Source organism: Vipera ursinii (assembly GCF_947247035.1).
Source record: "Vipera ursinii genome assembly, chromosome: 12".
NCBI classification, from domain to species: Eukaryota; Metazoa; Chordata; class Lepidosauria; order Squamata; family Viperidae; genus Vipera; species Vipera ursinii.
Window position 1 is genome coordinate 10,220,500 of NC_139525.1, and position 13,703 is coordinate 10,234,202.

Consider the following 13,703-nt stretch of genomic DNA (forward strand, 5'->3'; position numbering starts at 1 on the left):
TCCTGAACCACTAATCGGCCCTAAATACGATTGTCCTCAAGTTGTTCTGTGTTTCCCAGACATGCCGCTGCCTCTCTTATCTTCCTCCTTGACCTCATTTTAGCATAAAAATTCAGGAAGTGTTATTAATACCTGGTAATTAGAACTCCAATCATATACTTTTGAATTTCAGCCAGATACAGAGGATAAAGATAACTTAGTTTAACTCAAGAAAGGTCCTTCATCCTTAGCTTGCCTTCCTTCCTTCCTTCCTTCCTTCCTTCCTTCCTTCCTTCCTTCCTTCCTTCCTTCCTTCCTTCCTTCCTTCCTTCCTGCCTGCCTGCCTGCCTTCCTGCCTGCCTGCCTTCCCTTCCCTTCCCTTCCCTTCCCTTCCCTTCCCTTCCCTTTTCCTTTCCTTTCCTTTCCCCTCCTCCTCCTCCTCCTCCTCCTCCTCCTCCTCCTCCTCTTCCTCCTCCTCCTCCTCCTCCTCCTCCTCCTCCTCCTCCTCTTCCTCCTCCTCCTCCTCCTCCTCCTCCTCCTCCTCCTCCTCCTCCTCCTCCTCCCTCCTCCTCCTCCTCCTCACCTTCTTATCCCAAAGATGCTTTTTCACGAGGCAACTGGATTTTCTTGTTTTTCTTTGAAGACGTTTCACTTCTCATTCAAGAAGCTTCTTCAGCTCTGACTGGATGGTGGGGAGATGTCTTCAAAGAACAACAAGAAAGCCAGTTGCCTCATGAAAAAGCATTTTTGGGATAACTATGACCTGGATGGCTGCGAATCCCCACAGACATTCTCTCCTTCTTCAAACCCTTTAAGAAAAAATATTCAGTTTCGAATGCTGGGTTACGAATCATCATACAGGTTGCCATGGCTTTGGAGAGCAGAAGTTAAGATATTGGTGGGAAACCTTCAAGACACAAAGAATACTGACTGACTCTGCTTCTATCACAAGGAAACTGCCCTGACCAGTTTTATATGCCACCTGTCATCTTCATGCTGTGCTTCAACTTGAGTCATTCTGAGTCATCAACGGACAAATAATTGAAATCAATCAATTCAGGGATCAATACATTCTTTGCTCTGCCTCAGCCAAGATCCATTTCTTCCACCAGGCCTTTAATCCTCAACGGTTGCTGTTTAAACCTTCTTGTCAGCCTTTGATTTTTTTTTTATTTTTTTGTGGTTTGGGGTCCTTTTGTGTCGTTGCTAGTCACCTTGAGTTTTCATTACCAATGGCAAGACAGGATATATAAATTGAGCGAATGAATCAGCGCATTGAATAACCACTTTGCTCTACCATTCTTTCAACAGATTTGGTTCATTTGACCTGTCCTTCCATTCAAACGGCTAAAGAGGACTTGACACGTGTGGTGGAGCAGTTATTCAGTGTTGCAGAAACAGGTGAAGTGGAGGGGGGCGGGGTGGAGGGGGGTTGTTTAAGGTTAAACAAAAACGAAGATTTGCCATTTTTCTTCCCATTAAAGGTGCCTGGTACCCGTGCTGTAGTCATCACCTGGCTAAATGTTAAGTCAGACCGTTGTTAAGCGCAATTCTGCCCCCATTTTACAACCTTTCTTGCCACGGTTGTTAAGTGAAGAGCAACAGAGATGATTAAGAGGCTAAAGGCTAAAACATATAAGAAACGGTTGCTGGAACTGGGTATCTCTAGTTTAACGAAGAGAAGGACCAGGGGTGACAGGATAGCAGTGTTCCAGTATCTCAGGGGCTGCCCCAAAGAAGAGGGAGTCAAGCTATTCTCCAAAGCACCTGAAAGCAGGACAAGAAGCAACGGATGGAAACTAGTCAAGGAGAGAAGCAACCTTAGAACTAAAGAGAAACTTCCTGACAGTTAGAACAACTAACCAGTGGAACAACCTGCCTCCAGAAATGGTGAATGCTCCAACGCTGGAAGTTTTTAAGAAGAGACTGGACAGCCATTTGTCCGAAATGGTATAGGGTTTCCTGCCTGAGCAGGGGGTTGGACTAGATGACCTCCAAGGTCCCTTCCAACTTTTGATGATGATGATGATGATGATGATGTTAGTAACACAGTTCCTGAGTGAATCTGGCTTCCCCCGTTGACTTTGCTTGCCAGAAGGTCGCCAAAAAAACCCGATCCCATGACCCCGGGAGACGGCAAGCGTCCTAACCAATTGCCAAGCCTCCAAATTTTGATCACACGATCGTGGGACGGCTGCAACGGTCATAAGCTAAGTGAAAGAACGGTCCTAAGTCACTTTTCCCAGGGACGTCGTAGCTTAGAACGGTCTCTGAGCGAAACTGTTGTTAAGTTGAGGAGTATCTATAGTGCAGACTTCAAAAGATCCCCAGTGTCTGTTCAGCTTCGTGCTCTGCTCGGCTTTCCTCTCCTCTGTTCCCACTGGCAGAGAGACCCGGAAGTAAAGATGGGCAGATCCTTCGCTTCAAACCGGAGCTTCGAGTGCCACTTAATTTTCGATCTTGTGCTGCGATCGAGAACCAGCAGAGCCCAAAAGAGAGTGAAAAAGTGGCTAGGCTGCCTCTGGACATTGCCTTCCCTCCTCTGTCCTCAGCGGCTCCCCCTCCGTTTTTTTTTCTTTCTTTCTTAACATTAATCTTAATGTTTAAAATGGTCTTAGTTTTGAAGTGATGTATTGTTCAGAAGCTGCCCGGAGTTCGTTCAGAGGAAGCTTCGGATCAGAAGAGTCCTCAGGTGCACTGAGGCACTGAGAAGGCAGCTTTCACTTGACGCATAGGCCTTTTTATCATCAAGATGAGGTAGTGGTCGTATTTTAATTAAAATGTCAGAACAAATACTGTCGGAGTTATTGAAAATGAATCACCAGATAAAGCGAGCGCTGGGCCATGGCAGGTCAGAGAAGCAAAGTCACCGAAAGGAAAGAGGACTTTTTATTCATTTTCCGGCCTAAATTATGAAGAAGTAACTTTTTTTTTTAATAGTAGGAGTAGGAGGAACTTTTCGTAATATTCGAGAAAAGGCTCCATTCCCCCCCTGGCAGATGGTCCCTCCCAAACCACGCGAGAAGAAACGAACTATTATTTTGGGGAACGGTCGTTGGAAGGTTGCAAAGCAGAATTTTGAGGGCTCTCTGAGCTCGCTCGTTCTCTTGCAAACGTTTCATTACCCTAACTAGGGAACATCATCAGTGCTAGGCAACATTTTGTGCACAGGCGCAAATAAGTGTGTGGATAATTTTCCTTGTTGCCTGCTAGATGCTCTACCTCCCACCTGCCTCTTTTTTAAAATAATAATAATATAATAATAATAATACATTTTATTATTACTGAATAATAAAGTCCTGTAATACCATCAGGCGACCCATCTGAGGTCCTTGAGAAGAACATGGAGGGTGGATAGGTGGCTAGCAATGCCAAATCTGCTCTAAAGATCTGAATGACAGTGGGGCCAACCATCATCATCATCATCAACCATCATCATCGTCATCGTAATAGGCGCCTTTGGTGCAGTGCCAAAAAAACTGGAGCACCATTTGAACCCCATCGGCATTGTTGTGGTGGCGCAGTGGTTAGAATGCAGCACCGCAGGCTAATTCTGCTGACTCCTGGCTGCCAGCAGTTCAAGTCTCACCAGCTCAAGGTTGACTTGGCCCTTCCATCCTTCCGAGGTCGGTCAAATGAGGACCCAGATTGTTGGGGGCAAGAAGCTGACTCTGTAAACTGCTTAGAGAGGGCTGCAAAGCACTGTGAAGCGGTATATAAGTCTAGGTGCTATTGCTATTGCTATTGACAAAATCACCATCAGTTAGTTGCAAAAGGCAGCTTTGATGTGAACAGTTTGCATCCTGCAGCAATACTTTTAACACCCTCAAACAACAACATCTGCCTATCCCTGGTCCTCGGGAAGGACTCGATAGGTGTACAAAACTGGCAAATCCAGTCTGAACACCTGGCTGGCTGTGCGACAGACAATATAATTAATAATAATAATAATAATAATAATAATAATAATAATAATACCGCCCCGAGTCCCTCGGGAGAAGGGCGGTTTATAAAAAAACACAAATAAATAAATAAATAATAATAATAATATAAATAGGAATCTGAGTTGTTGGGAAACCAAGAAACCGTCTCAAGCAGGCAAAGTTAGAAAACGTTAGTGGACTACAGTAGTTACTTTGTCTTCTGGTCAACGGGAGTTCTCAAACTGTCTCTGCCCACTGCTAGTGTTGTGATTCAGCGTCAGCCTGTGATACCAGCAGCTGAGTCTGATGATTCTGAAGAGGAGGAGGAGGAGGGGTTTGGAGAGCCTTTGGTGTCAGAGGGAGGCTGTGATGCACTGCAGGACTCTCAGCCTGGCCCTCCCGTCATGTTCCTCATCAGACTCAGCCATGTGAGCACAAGGTATTGGACATAGAGGATTCACAGCTGGATCTAGCAATCTAGCAGAGCAAAACAGAGAAAGGCCATGAGGCAACTTGGTGAGAGGAGGAGAAGGCAATGATGAAGCCATGCCTTGGGACTGCTGATAAAAGGGGAAGGTGTGGGAGGTGCTGGTTGCTGAAGGCAACCGTTTGAAGATCTTCTGCTAGAGTCTTGGTATGTTATTCCTGTTTGAACTCTTGTTTGAACTTTTGGTTTAAGTCTTGTTTGAACTTTTGATTTCTTTGTAAATAAATTTGGTTGGGTTTTATAGCCTGTTGACTATAAAAAGGGGTTGTCCCTGACATTCAAACAGGGCCGGTCGTAGGCTGGAACAGAAGAGCTAGGAGACCCTCCAGGGCTGCCAGTTTGTTTGTGAGGGCTCTTTAAATTTGAAATCTACTTCTGTCCCATAAAGCAGGGGTCCCCAGCCTCCAATCCGGATTGCGGCCCATTGGGAACCGGGCCGCCCAAGCAGCGGGCGAGCACGTGAACGTGCAAAGCTACATTTGACCCAGTGGCGGGCAGGTGTGGGGGAAACATCTCTCCCCCCTCACCCACCCCCCATGGCCATTCTGCAGAGGTTGAAAGGTTGGGGACCGCTGCCGTACATTTCCCTTACCTTATTCCTTCCAGAAGAATCCCCCGTGCTTTGTCTTTCGGCTTTCGCTGAATTCTTAAAAGTTTCAGCTCCCCTGAAAGCTGGAGGCTAAGACAGTTATCTTGTGCTTTCAGAAGGTAAAGATGAAGGGGCAGGAAGCAAACCCCAGGTCCTCTGGTCCGTGTATTTCAACATGAGGGATTCCTCCAGCGTCGACAGGTCTTCGTATGAAGATTTGCCCTCCAACGTGTATGTTTGTTCTGGGCCAGACGGTGCACTTGGGAATGATTGTGCCGTCAAACAGGTAAAATGATTCACTTTTCTGGATAACGTAGGAATATAGATGAGCAAAGCAAGCAACTTCTCTCAGGCCGAATATATATCAGGTATTATTTTGGGGTGGGTGGGTGGGGGAGGACTGAATACTAATTTAAAACGTCTTGCGTGTATATTCCCTCCTTGCCTACGTCCTTTTAAGAAGGAATGGCGATTAGATTCTTCGTGGTTTCAGAACTTGAAAACGTTTACTTGTTTGCTCCTACAGAGCCACTTATTAACGAAGCGTCAAGTGTGTTTACATGTTCTGAGCCAATTTCTAGATTTAAAAACTGCCTGTGTTATGGTATGGGAAAAGAGAAACATTTCCCTTGGACTCTCTTTCTTTTGATATCAATTGCTATTGCTAAGCACATTGATTTGTGCTTAGATTGTAAGCCGCCCTGAGTCTTCAGAGAAGGGCGGGATATAAATGGGATTTTTTAAAAAAATGAATTCAAAGCCCGTGGCACTGTGTTCATACCTCTTTCCATTGTTCCCTGTCTTTTTAACACAGAGGTGAGCTTACTTATAGCTCAGAGTCTATGAGTAGTAACTCACTTCAAAGTCTTCTGCTGACAGTGTGTTCGGTTAAAAACTATCCTGGCAGCTTGGCAGGCTAGGAGGGAAAATGGAGGGAGGGAGGGAGGGAGGGAGGGAGGGAGGAAGGAAGGAAGGAAGGAAGGAAGGAAGGAAGGAAGGAAGGAAGGAAGGAAGGAAGGAAAGAGAAAGAACTGGGTCAAAGCATCTAGCTGCTAAATTGCATTGGCCGCCATCTGTTTGATAAATAGGTTTAACAACCTGTTTGTGATTTGATAAAATAGCCATATTACACAGGAAGGGACTCTGATAAAATGAAAGATTGCCCCAAAGACTTCGAAAACAATATATTGGTTTTCTGACAGGCTGAAGTCATCTTTCAAGAAATGTTCCCCAGTGAAGAATTCTGCCCCCCGCCTCCGAATCCAGAAGACATCGTCTACGATGGAGATGGGACCCAGCCAGAAGATCCTGGATTCAGCAAGCCATCCGAAGGCCAAGCAGAGAAGGTGCCAGAGAAGAGCCTTAAAGAAGAACCGCCTCAGGAATGAGGCAGCGACAAGGCCAGAACCGAAGCCTCGTGGCTCCAGATCCTGAGCAAAGTTCCAACACTTGTCATGCATCATGTGTAACTCCCAGGAATTTTGGGGTGGGACGTTTGCGGAGTTGGTTAACAGACTGAATTGAACTGGGAATATGAAGGGCCTTCCAGTCGTGGGTTAAAAAAGTATTACATGCTTAACTCATTTCTCCTCAAAATCCATGTTAATATCTTGTAAATAAGGCTTTCAACGGATTAGGCCAGTTGGCCAAAGTCCACAGTAGCTCCGTATGTCAGGGGTAGGCAACCTCGGCTCTTTTATGACTCATGGACTTCAGCTATGCTGTCTCAGGAATTCTGGGAGTTGAAGTCCATGAGTCATATAAAAGAGCCGAGGTTGCCTACCCCTGCCATACGTCATTTGGCTTGTTTTCAAAAGAAGGGCAAACTGATTCCCATGCATTCCCACCTCCCCAATCCCCTCTCGTTGGGAACATCTGTCTTCAGTTACGGCACAAATTCTTCTTCCTGAAAGGAACACCTTTCAAATATTAACACGGTTCCGTTTGGCTTGCTGTACAGAATAATATCTGAAGTGGCTTTAAAACTCACTGTCTTAAACTCAGTAAAATTGCATAATAAAGCAGATAGCATAGCTTTCTTGGAAAGGTTAAGCGGATCGCATTTTTTAAACATTCAAACACCTGTATGCTGAATTGGCCGTTGGCCAATTTTTGAACTGTTCCAAAAAAGAACGTTCTAGAAACCATTGTGGATCCCCCCCCCCCCGTTCTGAATTGCACACATACAAATATGCTTAAAAAGGACAACTTGGTATGGCACGAGAAAGGAGGAGAAGCAAAGCACGTTAGACAGGTACGGCTCAAAAGATGATACTTTTTTTTTTCTTCCAAAGGAGTCATTTATCGGTGGGATAATTAATCATGTTTAAGAAAGATAAGGTTAATTGAATTTTTTAACGAGTGGCGGTGTTATCCTTCAAGCCCGTTGAAGTTCATTCAATATTCACACCTTTTTATTCCCCTGCTGCTGAAGTGATCCAGTAGACAGTGAATGCTCTTAAGCCATATTTCTAAAAGAAAAGCTGCATTTATGAGCAAACGTCTTGAAGAGGGCCTGCACACACCTTGGCTGAGGGAGGTGGCGACGCCACCTGTGGGCACCACCATCTTTGGGGCTGAGGCAGAAGAAGGCAAGAGAGACGCGACCTTCTTGTACATTGGTGAAAGAAAACAAACCACAAACGCAGGGTACAACATAAAAGAGCAAACCCATCAGGACAAGATTTAGCAGTCGATCTGCATTTGAAAGAAAGAGGTCACTCTTTCGAAGTCCACATTCTAGCTTGAGAGGACCACTGGTTTGAAAGAAGGGTTGTTGTTACTTGCAAAGTCGTGTCCAACCCATCGCGACCCCATGGACAACATTCCTCCAGGCCTTCCTGTCCTCTACCATCTTCTGCAGTCCATTTAAGCTCACACCTACTGCTTCAGTGACTCTATCCAGCCACCTCATACTCTGTCATCCCCTTCTTCTCTTGCCCTCAATCTTTCCCAGCATTAGGCTCTTCTCCAGTGAGTCCTTCCTTCTCATTAGGTGGTCAAAGTATTTTGAGTTTCAACTTCAGGATCTGGCCTTCTAAAGATCAGTCAGAGTTGATCTCTAGGACTGACCGGTTTGATCGCCTTCCAGTCCAAGGGACTCGCAGGAGTCTTCTCCAGCACCATAGTTCAAAGGCCTCAATTCTTTGGCGCTCAGCCTTTCTTATGGTCCAACTTTCACAGCCATACATTGCAACTGGGAAAAGACCATAACCTTGACTATACACACTTTTGTTGACAGGGTGATGTCCTTGCTTTTTAGTGTGCTGTCTAGATTTGCCATGGCTTTCCTCCCCAGGAGCAAGCGTCTTTTAATTTCTTGGCTACCGTCTCCATCTGCGGTGATCTTGGAGCCCAGGAAAATAAAATCTAGAAAGAAGGGTAAAAGAGGCTATTTGTGTCGGCATTGAGCAGCCCTCTCTTAACAGACGGGGAGGGATAAGACACCACCTATCCCTGGTCTACAGCAATGTCCTTTCAGCAGTTCCCAGAAGATCCCAACCTCATTGGCATGTTGATACAGGTGACCCTGAGGGCACAGATTAAACCCCCAAGTGGCTTCAAGAGTTCTCAGGGAGAGTACTAACGTCAAGATGACTGCAAAGAAATATCCTTCCAAAGCCCCGCCTTCCCCCATCCTGCCAGAATTCTTGCATCGCCTTCACCGTTCTGCCAGAACCAATGAAGCTTCTTGGATGAGACGCGAAGCAACGTCTTCTTACTCAAGGGAAAAAAACAGTCCAGTTGCCTTTTGAAAAAGCTCCTTGGAGATGCAACCTTCATTTGCTCTGATTATCCCAAAGCAACCTTTCCCAGCTCTGCAAGTAAACCATCCATGTCAATCAGCTCCATAAATGCATAATATTCGTGAATATTCTTCGTCCTTTACTTTGTCGCAAGCCTCAGGGGATCAGGATGACAGGACGGCCTGCCAATGTAATAAATAATCACGTATCGATAATCTAAATTTTACACTGCATTTCACAGGAAATCGGAGGAGGCAGCCGCCTCTGCATTTGCACGCACGCCGCTCTTAATGCGCGCACGTGCGATTCCAAGCACACGCGGGCTCATTGCTTCCCTTGCCATTTCCAGCAACCCTCAGTTAACCTCTGATTTCCGAAGCCCATCAAAACCTTGTTAAAAGAGGCTGCAAAAATTCGCTTTATGTCTTTCCCTCTGTTTGCCTGAAAATGGAACCGTGGCGGTATACCTGTCACAGGCATATTAACAAAACAATTCATGTACACAGTGACTTAGGAACATGTGACTTCTCTGGGCTAGGAAGATCTTTTTTTTTTTTAAGGCAGAAGCAGGAAAGATATTTTCTTTTCCCCTTTCTCTCCTCCTGTTCCAGAGACGAGGATCTCTCTCCGTGTAACGTGGCTTACAAGCTGAAGATTGCCTCTCCTATTGAATTATATAATGAAAAATCAATCAGTTTTAATGGTTGACAAACTTTGACATTCAAATAAAAACGTTCCTGGCATTTTCATCAGCGACCTGTAGGCACAAATTAGGTGCAGTGAGTTTAATTTATGCAATAGTGAGGCTCTGCCAAAACATTGTACAAATGACTGTATAATGAGGCAATAATAGCTACAAAGGGAGGCAGCAATAAAAAAACACACAACTCAAAGGGGGTTGTATCAGTTTTCAAGCTCTATCATGAAAAAGCGTTTTCTGCTTTCTTTTACAGCTGCTCTTATTCTAAAAAAATTCTCACACAGGTATGCATTTATATTATATGTGTGTGTGTATGTGTGTATACACAGACACACACAATATAAATGCATACCTATGAGAAACTTTTTACAATAAGAGCAGTATATATATAGTGTGTGTATACACACACCTACACATACATGTATATATGCACACATATACATACACGTGCACATGGAAAGGGAGGAAGGGAAGGGAAGGGAAGGAATTTGAATTAAGTTGAAAATGAAACGAAGGAGAAATCTCTTTGCAAAAACTTTGGGGAAAGCCAAGAACAAATGTTCCTACAGTCTCCTTTTAAACAGCTGCCTGGTTGGGATTAGTCCGGCTTTCCATGCAGTTGAGTAGATGCCTGTTTAAAACTGAACTCTGTGGAGTTTCCTTCCAACCCAAACCAAGATTTTCGCTGAAGGCTGCAGCCCTTCAAAGTCATAATTTAGAAACCAAAATAGAGGATGGACCCTGACAGCTGCGTTCCTTCTCTCCACCAAAGCTTGCTTTCTCAGCATCAAAACTCCAACGCATTTGCAGTCATCCTCTTGTGTCAGCAGCAAAAATGGAAGGATTCTCTGTCACCTGTCCTGCAGTCAGCAGAATGGAGAAAGAATAGAAAGGGGGAAAGCCACCCCAGAGATGCAGAAATGTCCTTTCAGCATTAACGTAAATATCAAGATGATTTACGAGCTTGTGGCTTTCTCCATTTTTGTCTCGGCTTCTGAGGCCTTCATTCATCAAGATTTTTACTCATGTAGATCTCCCATCCCTACGGATGGTTTGCAAAGCTCCTCAATCCCATGAGAAAGTCACCACCAGCTTTTGCACCCAACGATGGGAGCTCTGGATGGAACGTGGCCGCAGTTGGGTGGATCTGATTTTTCTTTTTAAACGACTTTGAACTCAGAGAAACCAAGATGTTGTGTTCTTCAAGATGGTGGTTCTAAGGTTGCCTATTCTGGAGGATCTTCTTTCTCTTTCAGGGATGGACACTTTTCCCCCAATGGGAAACTACCTTTGCAAGAGAAAACCCATTGGCAGGAGATGGTTAATGTGCAATGTACGGAGAGAACTATGCATCACATGCTTAGAACATCAGGACTTTTTCTTCTTTTTATCACGATGGAAGAAATGAAATAGCTGCCATTCCTGTTTTACAATCAACTGTGAACATTCCCTTATTGAGAAGGTGGAAGATACAGAGGCTAAAACTTTCCCCAGGCTGAGAGCTTTGATGATACACTTCCATCATCAAAGTGGGTTGAGATCAGGACAAAAGGAAAGGAAATTGATTCTGTTAATTGAAATACATGAAAAACATTAACGGTAGATTCATATGATTAGTTCCACGATATTTAAGCATCTCTCATTTGGTCTTATTAAAAATTAGAATTCAGTGATTGCAGAGGCTTGGTGAACTACTGTACATGTGGACTTAAAAGGTTGAACATCCCCAACATCCCCAGTGATTTTTCCAGAGTCTCCTAACCTTCACTGCTGCCTCAGAATAGAGTAGAGTAGAGTAGAGTAAAGTAGAGTAGAGTAGAATAGAATAGAATAGAATAGAATAGAATAGAATAGAATAGAATAGAATAGAATAGAATAGAATAGAATAGAATAGAATAGAATAGAATAATAGAATAGAATAACAGAAACAAGAAATAGAATAGAATAGAATAGAATAGAATAGAATAGAATAGAATAGAATAGAATAGAATAGAATAGAATAGAATAGAATAGAATAGAATAGAATAGAATAGAATAGAATAGAATAGAACTTTGGAGGTCTTCTAGTCCAGCCCCCTGCTCAAGCAGGAGAACCTATACCATCTCAGACAAGTGACTCTCCAGTCTCTTCCTAAAAATCTCCAGTGATGAGTGCCCACGATTTCTGGAGGCAAGCTGTTCCACTGGTTGATTGTTCTCACTGTCGGGAAATTTCTCCTTAATTCCAGGTTGCTTCTCTCCTTGATCAGTTTCCAACCATTGTTTCTCGTCCTTCCCTCTGGTGCTCTGGTGAACAAAGTGACCCCCTCTTCCTTGTGGCAGCCCCTCAGATACTGGAACACTGCTATCATGTCTCCCCTATTTCTTCTTTTCTTTAGACTAGCCAAACCCAAGTCCCGCAGCCGTTCTTTGTACGTTTTGGTCTCCAGGCCTTTGACCATCTTAGTTGCTCTTCTCTGATTTTTTTCCAAACTCTTAACATCTTTTTTGTGATATGGTGACCAAAATTGGCTGCAGTATTCCAGGTGTGATCTTACTAGGGCTTTGTAAAACGGTACTAAGATGGCGGCGCCTGGAATGGCTGCGGCTGCATTGGCTCTTGAAGGCGAATAGTTTTGGGAGGGATATTAAGGGCTAGTATAGGCCACATGATCAGGAAGATTTTAATGTGTTTGAGCAACATGGTGGAACTAAGGTAACATATGACATACAACCGACAATCTTTGCATGGCGAGTTACTAGTTGTTTTGGAACTGTTGGTAAGACCGTTAAAAGTCGTTGGCGCTGTTTGAATTTGTTCTACCAGCAGCAAGATCTGACTGCTGGCCTAGTGATGGATTGTATTGCAAATCAGGGCTGTTTCCAGAGGAGGCAGAGGAGGCAGAGAGGACCTGGAGCTTATGGAGCGAAGGAACTGGATGAGGCTGTTGGCAGGCCCAGAGGAAGAGAGAGAGGCTTTTGCAGGAGTTGGTGGCGGCAGCAGCGTGCTCCAGGGGCGAAAAGAAGCAAGGCCTCTTTAAGGAAAAGGTGAAAGAGTCAGGATCAGAAAAAGGAAAGAAGGCGAGGTTGTCAGAATACAAGCTAACTTGAGGGCTAATCCACATGGAGCCCCATTTCCATCTGTCCTGTTTGCCATCGTTCACTCCCTAGAGACTAAAATGGACAATGTGAAATTTGAGCGGGCCCCGAACAAGGAGTATATATCGGAGGTGGCGACCCTTTGAGAGCTGTACGCAACGAAATTTCATTTTGATGTATGCCGATTGGTGTACATTCCAAGTGACCATAAAGTTATCATCATACTAGTACTTCTCATGATCTTGATTCTGTGCCTCTATTTATACAACCCTGGATTGTATTAGCTTTTTTTTGGGGGGGGGTTGCTGCTGCACACTGCTGGCTCATAGTAAAATGGCTAATTCCATGTACAAGAGCTGGAACTATCAGCAGATTCTATTCATAAAAGATTTATCCATCACATGGGACAATGCATGATGACCAGTAGAGGAGTAAAAGTCTAGCACCAAAGCTATTAAGAATACAGAACATAGAATAACAGAGATGGAAGGGACCTTGGGGGTCTTCTGGTCCAACCCCCTGCTCAGACAAATGGCTGCCCAAGCCATTAAGTTACCATCGGATGGCTGATGCAAATATATATCGTGTCCCTAAGAAGCTGTGATGATGTCACTTGCCTTATGACATCATCACACTAATAATACCAATGGAATGTAATTTACATTCAACACAATACAACTGATGCAAAATGCATAACTTTCTGCAATGGCATCATTTGCATTGATTTGCTTCATTTGCCCGCACTCACAATATTAAATATATGTAGATTTAGATATACAGATGTTCTCAAGTGTTAAATACGTTTATGTCTCACATTACCTTGAAAGGATATTATTAGGCTTCTGATATGAGATAAGTGTCACTAGGGGATACAATAGTATCCTGCGAAACTGGATACGGCTGTTGTTTTAAAGTTAAAATGAAAAACACACTTGACAATTTTTCTTTGCAAGCCACAGAGGCAAATTGATGGTTGGATGATTAAGGAGGACTGGAAGGTCTCCTGTTTAAACTCTCATTCTTGTAACTAATAAGCCCCAATTGACTGGATTCACGCACACAGTGCCAGAGCTACAGTTTACAAAAACGTAAGGGCTGGATTTAACACTATAAGCCAACTCCATACTAACCAGACCCCGTTGTGGCTTAGCGCAATGTCTAAGCCCTGGCATAGAATCAAATCCGTGAATGGGAATCTTGG

The 13,703-nt window shown here is 44.1% G+C and overlaps 1 protein-coding gene across 1 annotated transcript in view; it reads left to right on the forward strand.

Annotated features, from left to right (window-relative positions):
- CHM (CHM Rab escort protein) overlaps positions 1-7,024 on the forward strand; it is a 62,385-nt gene extending 55,361 nt beyond the window's left edge. Inside the window, exons 13-15 of the mRNA XM_083372032.1 lie at positions 1,291-1,380; positions 5,095-5,264; positions 6,181-7,024. Coding sequence (XP_083228158.1) covers positions 1,291-1,380; positions 5,095-5,264; positions 6,181-6,366 — 446 coding nt within the window. The 3' untranslated portion in view covers positions 6,367-7,024. The remainder of the gene's footprint in view (positions 1-1,290; positions 1,381-5,094; positions 5,265-6,180) is intronic.
- The last annotated feature ends 6,679 nt before the right edge of the window (positions 7,025-13,703 follow it).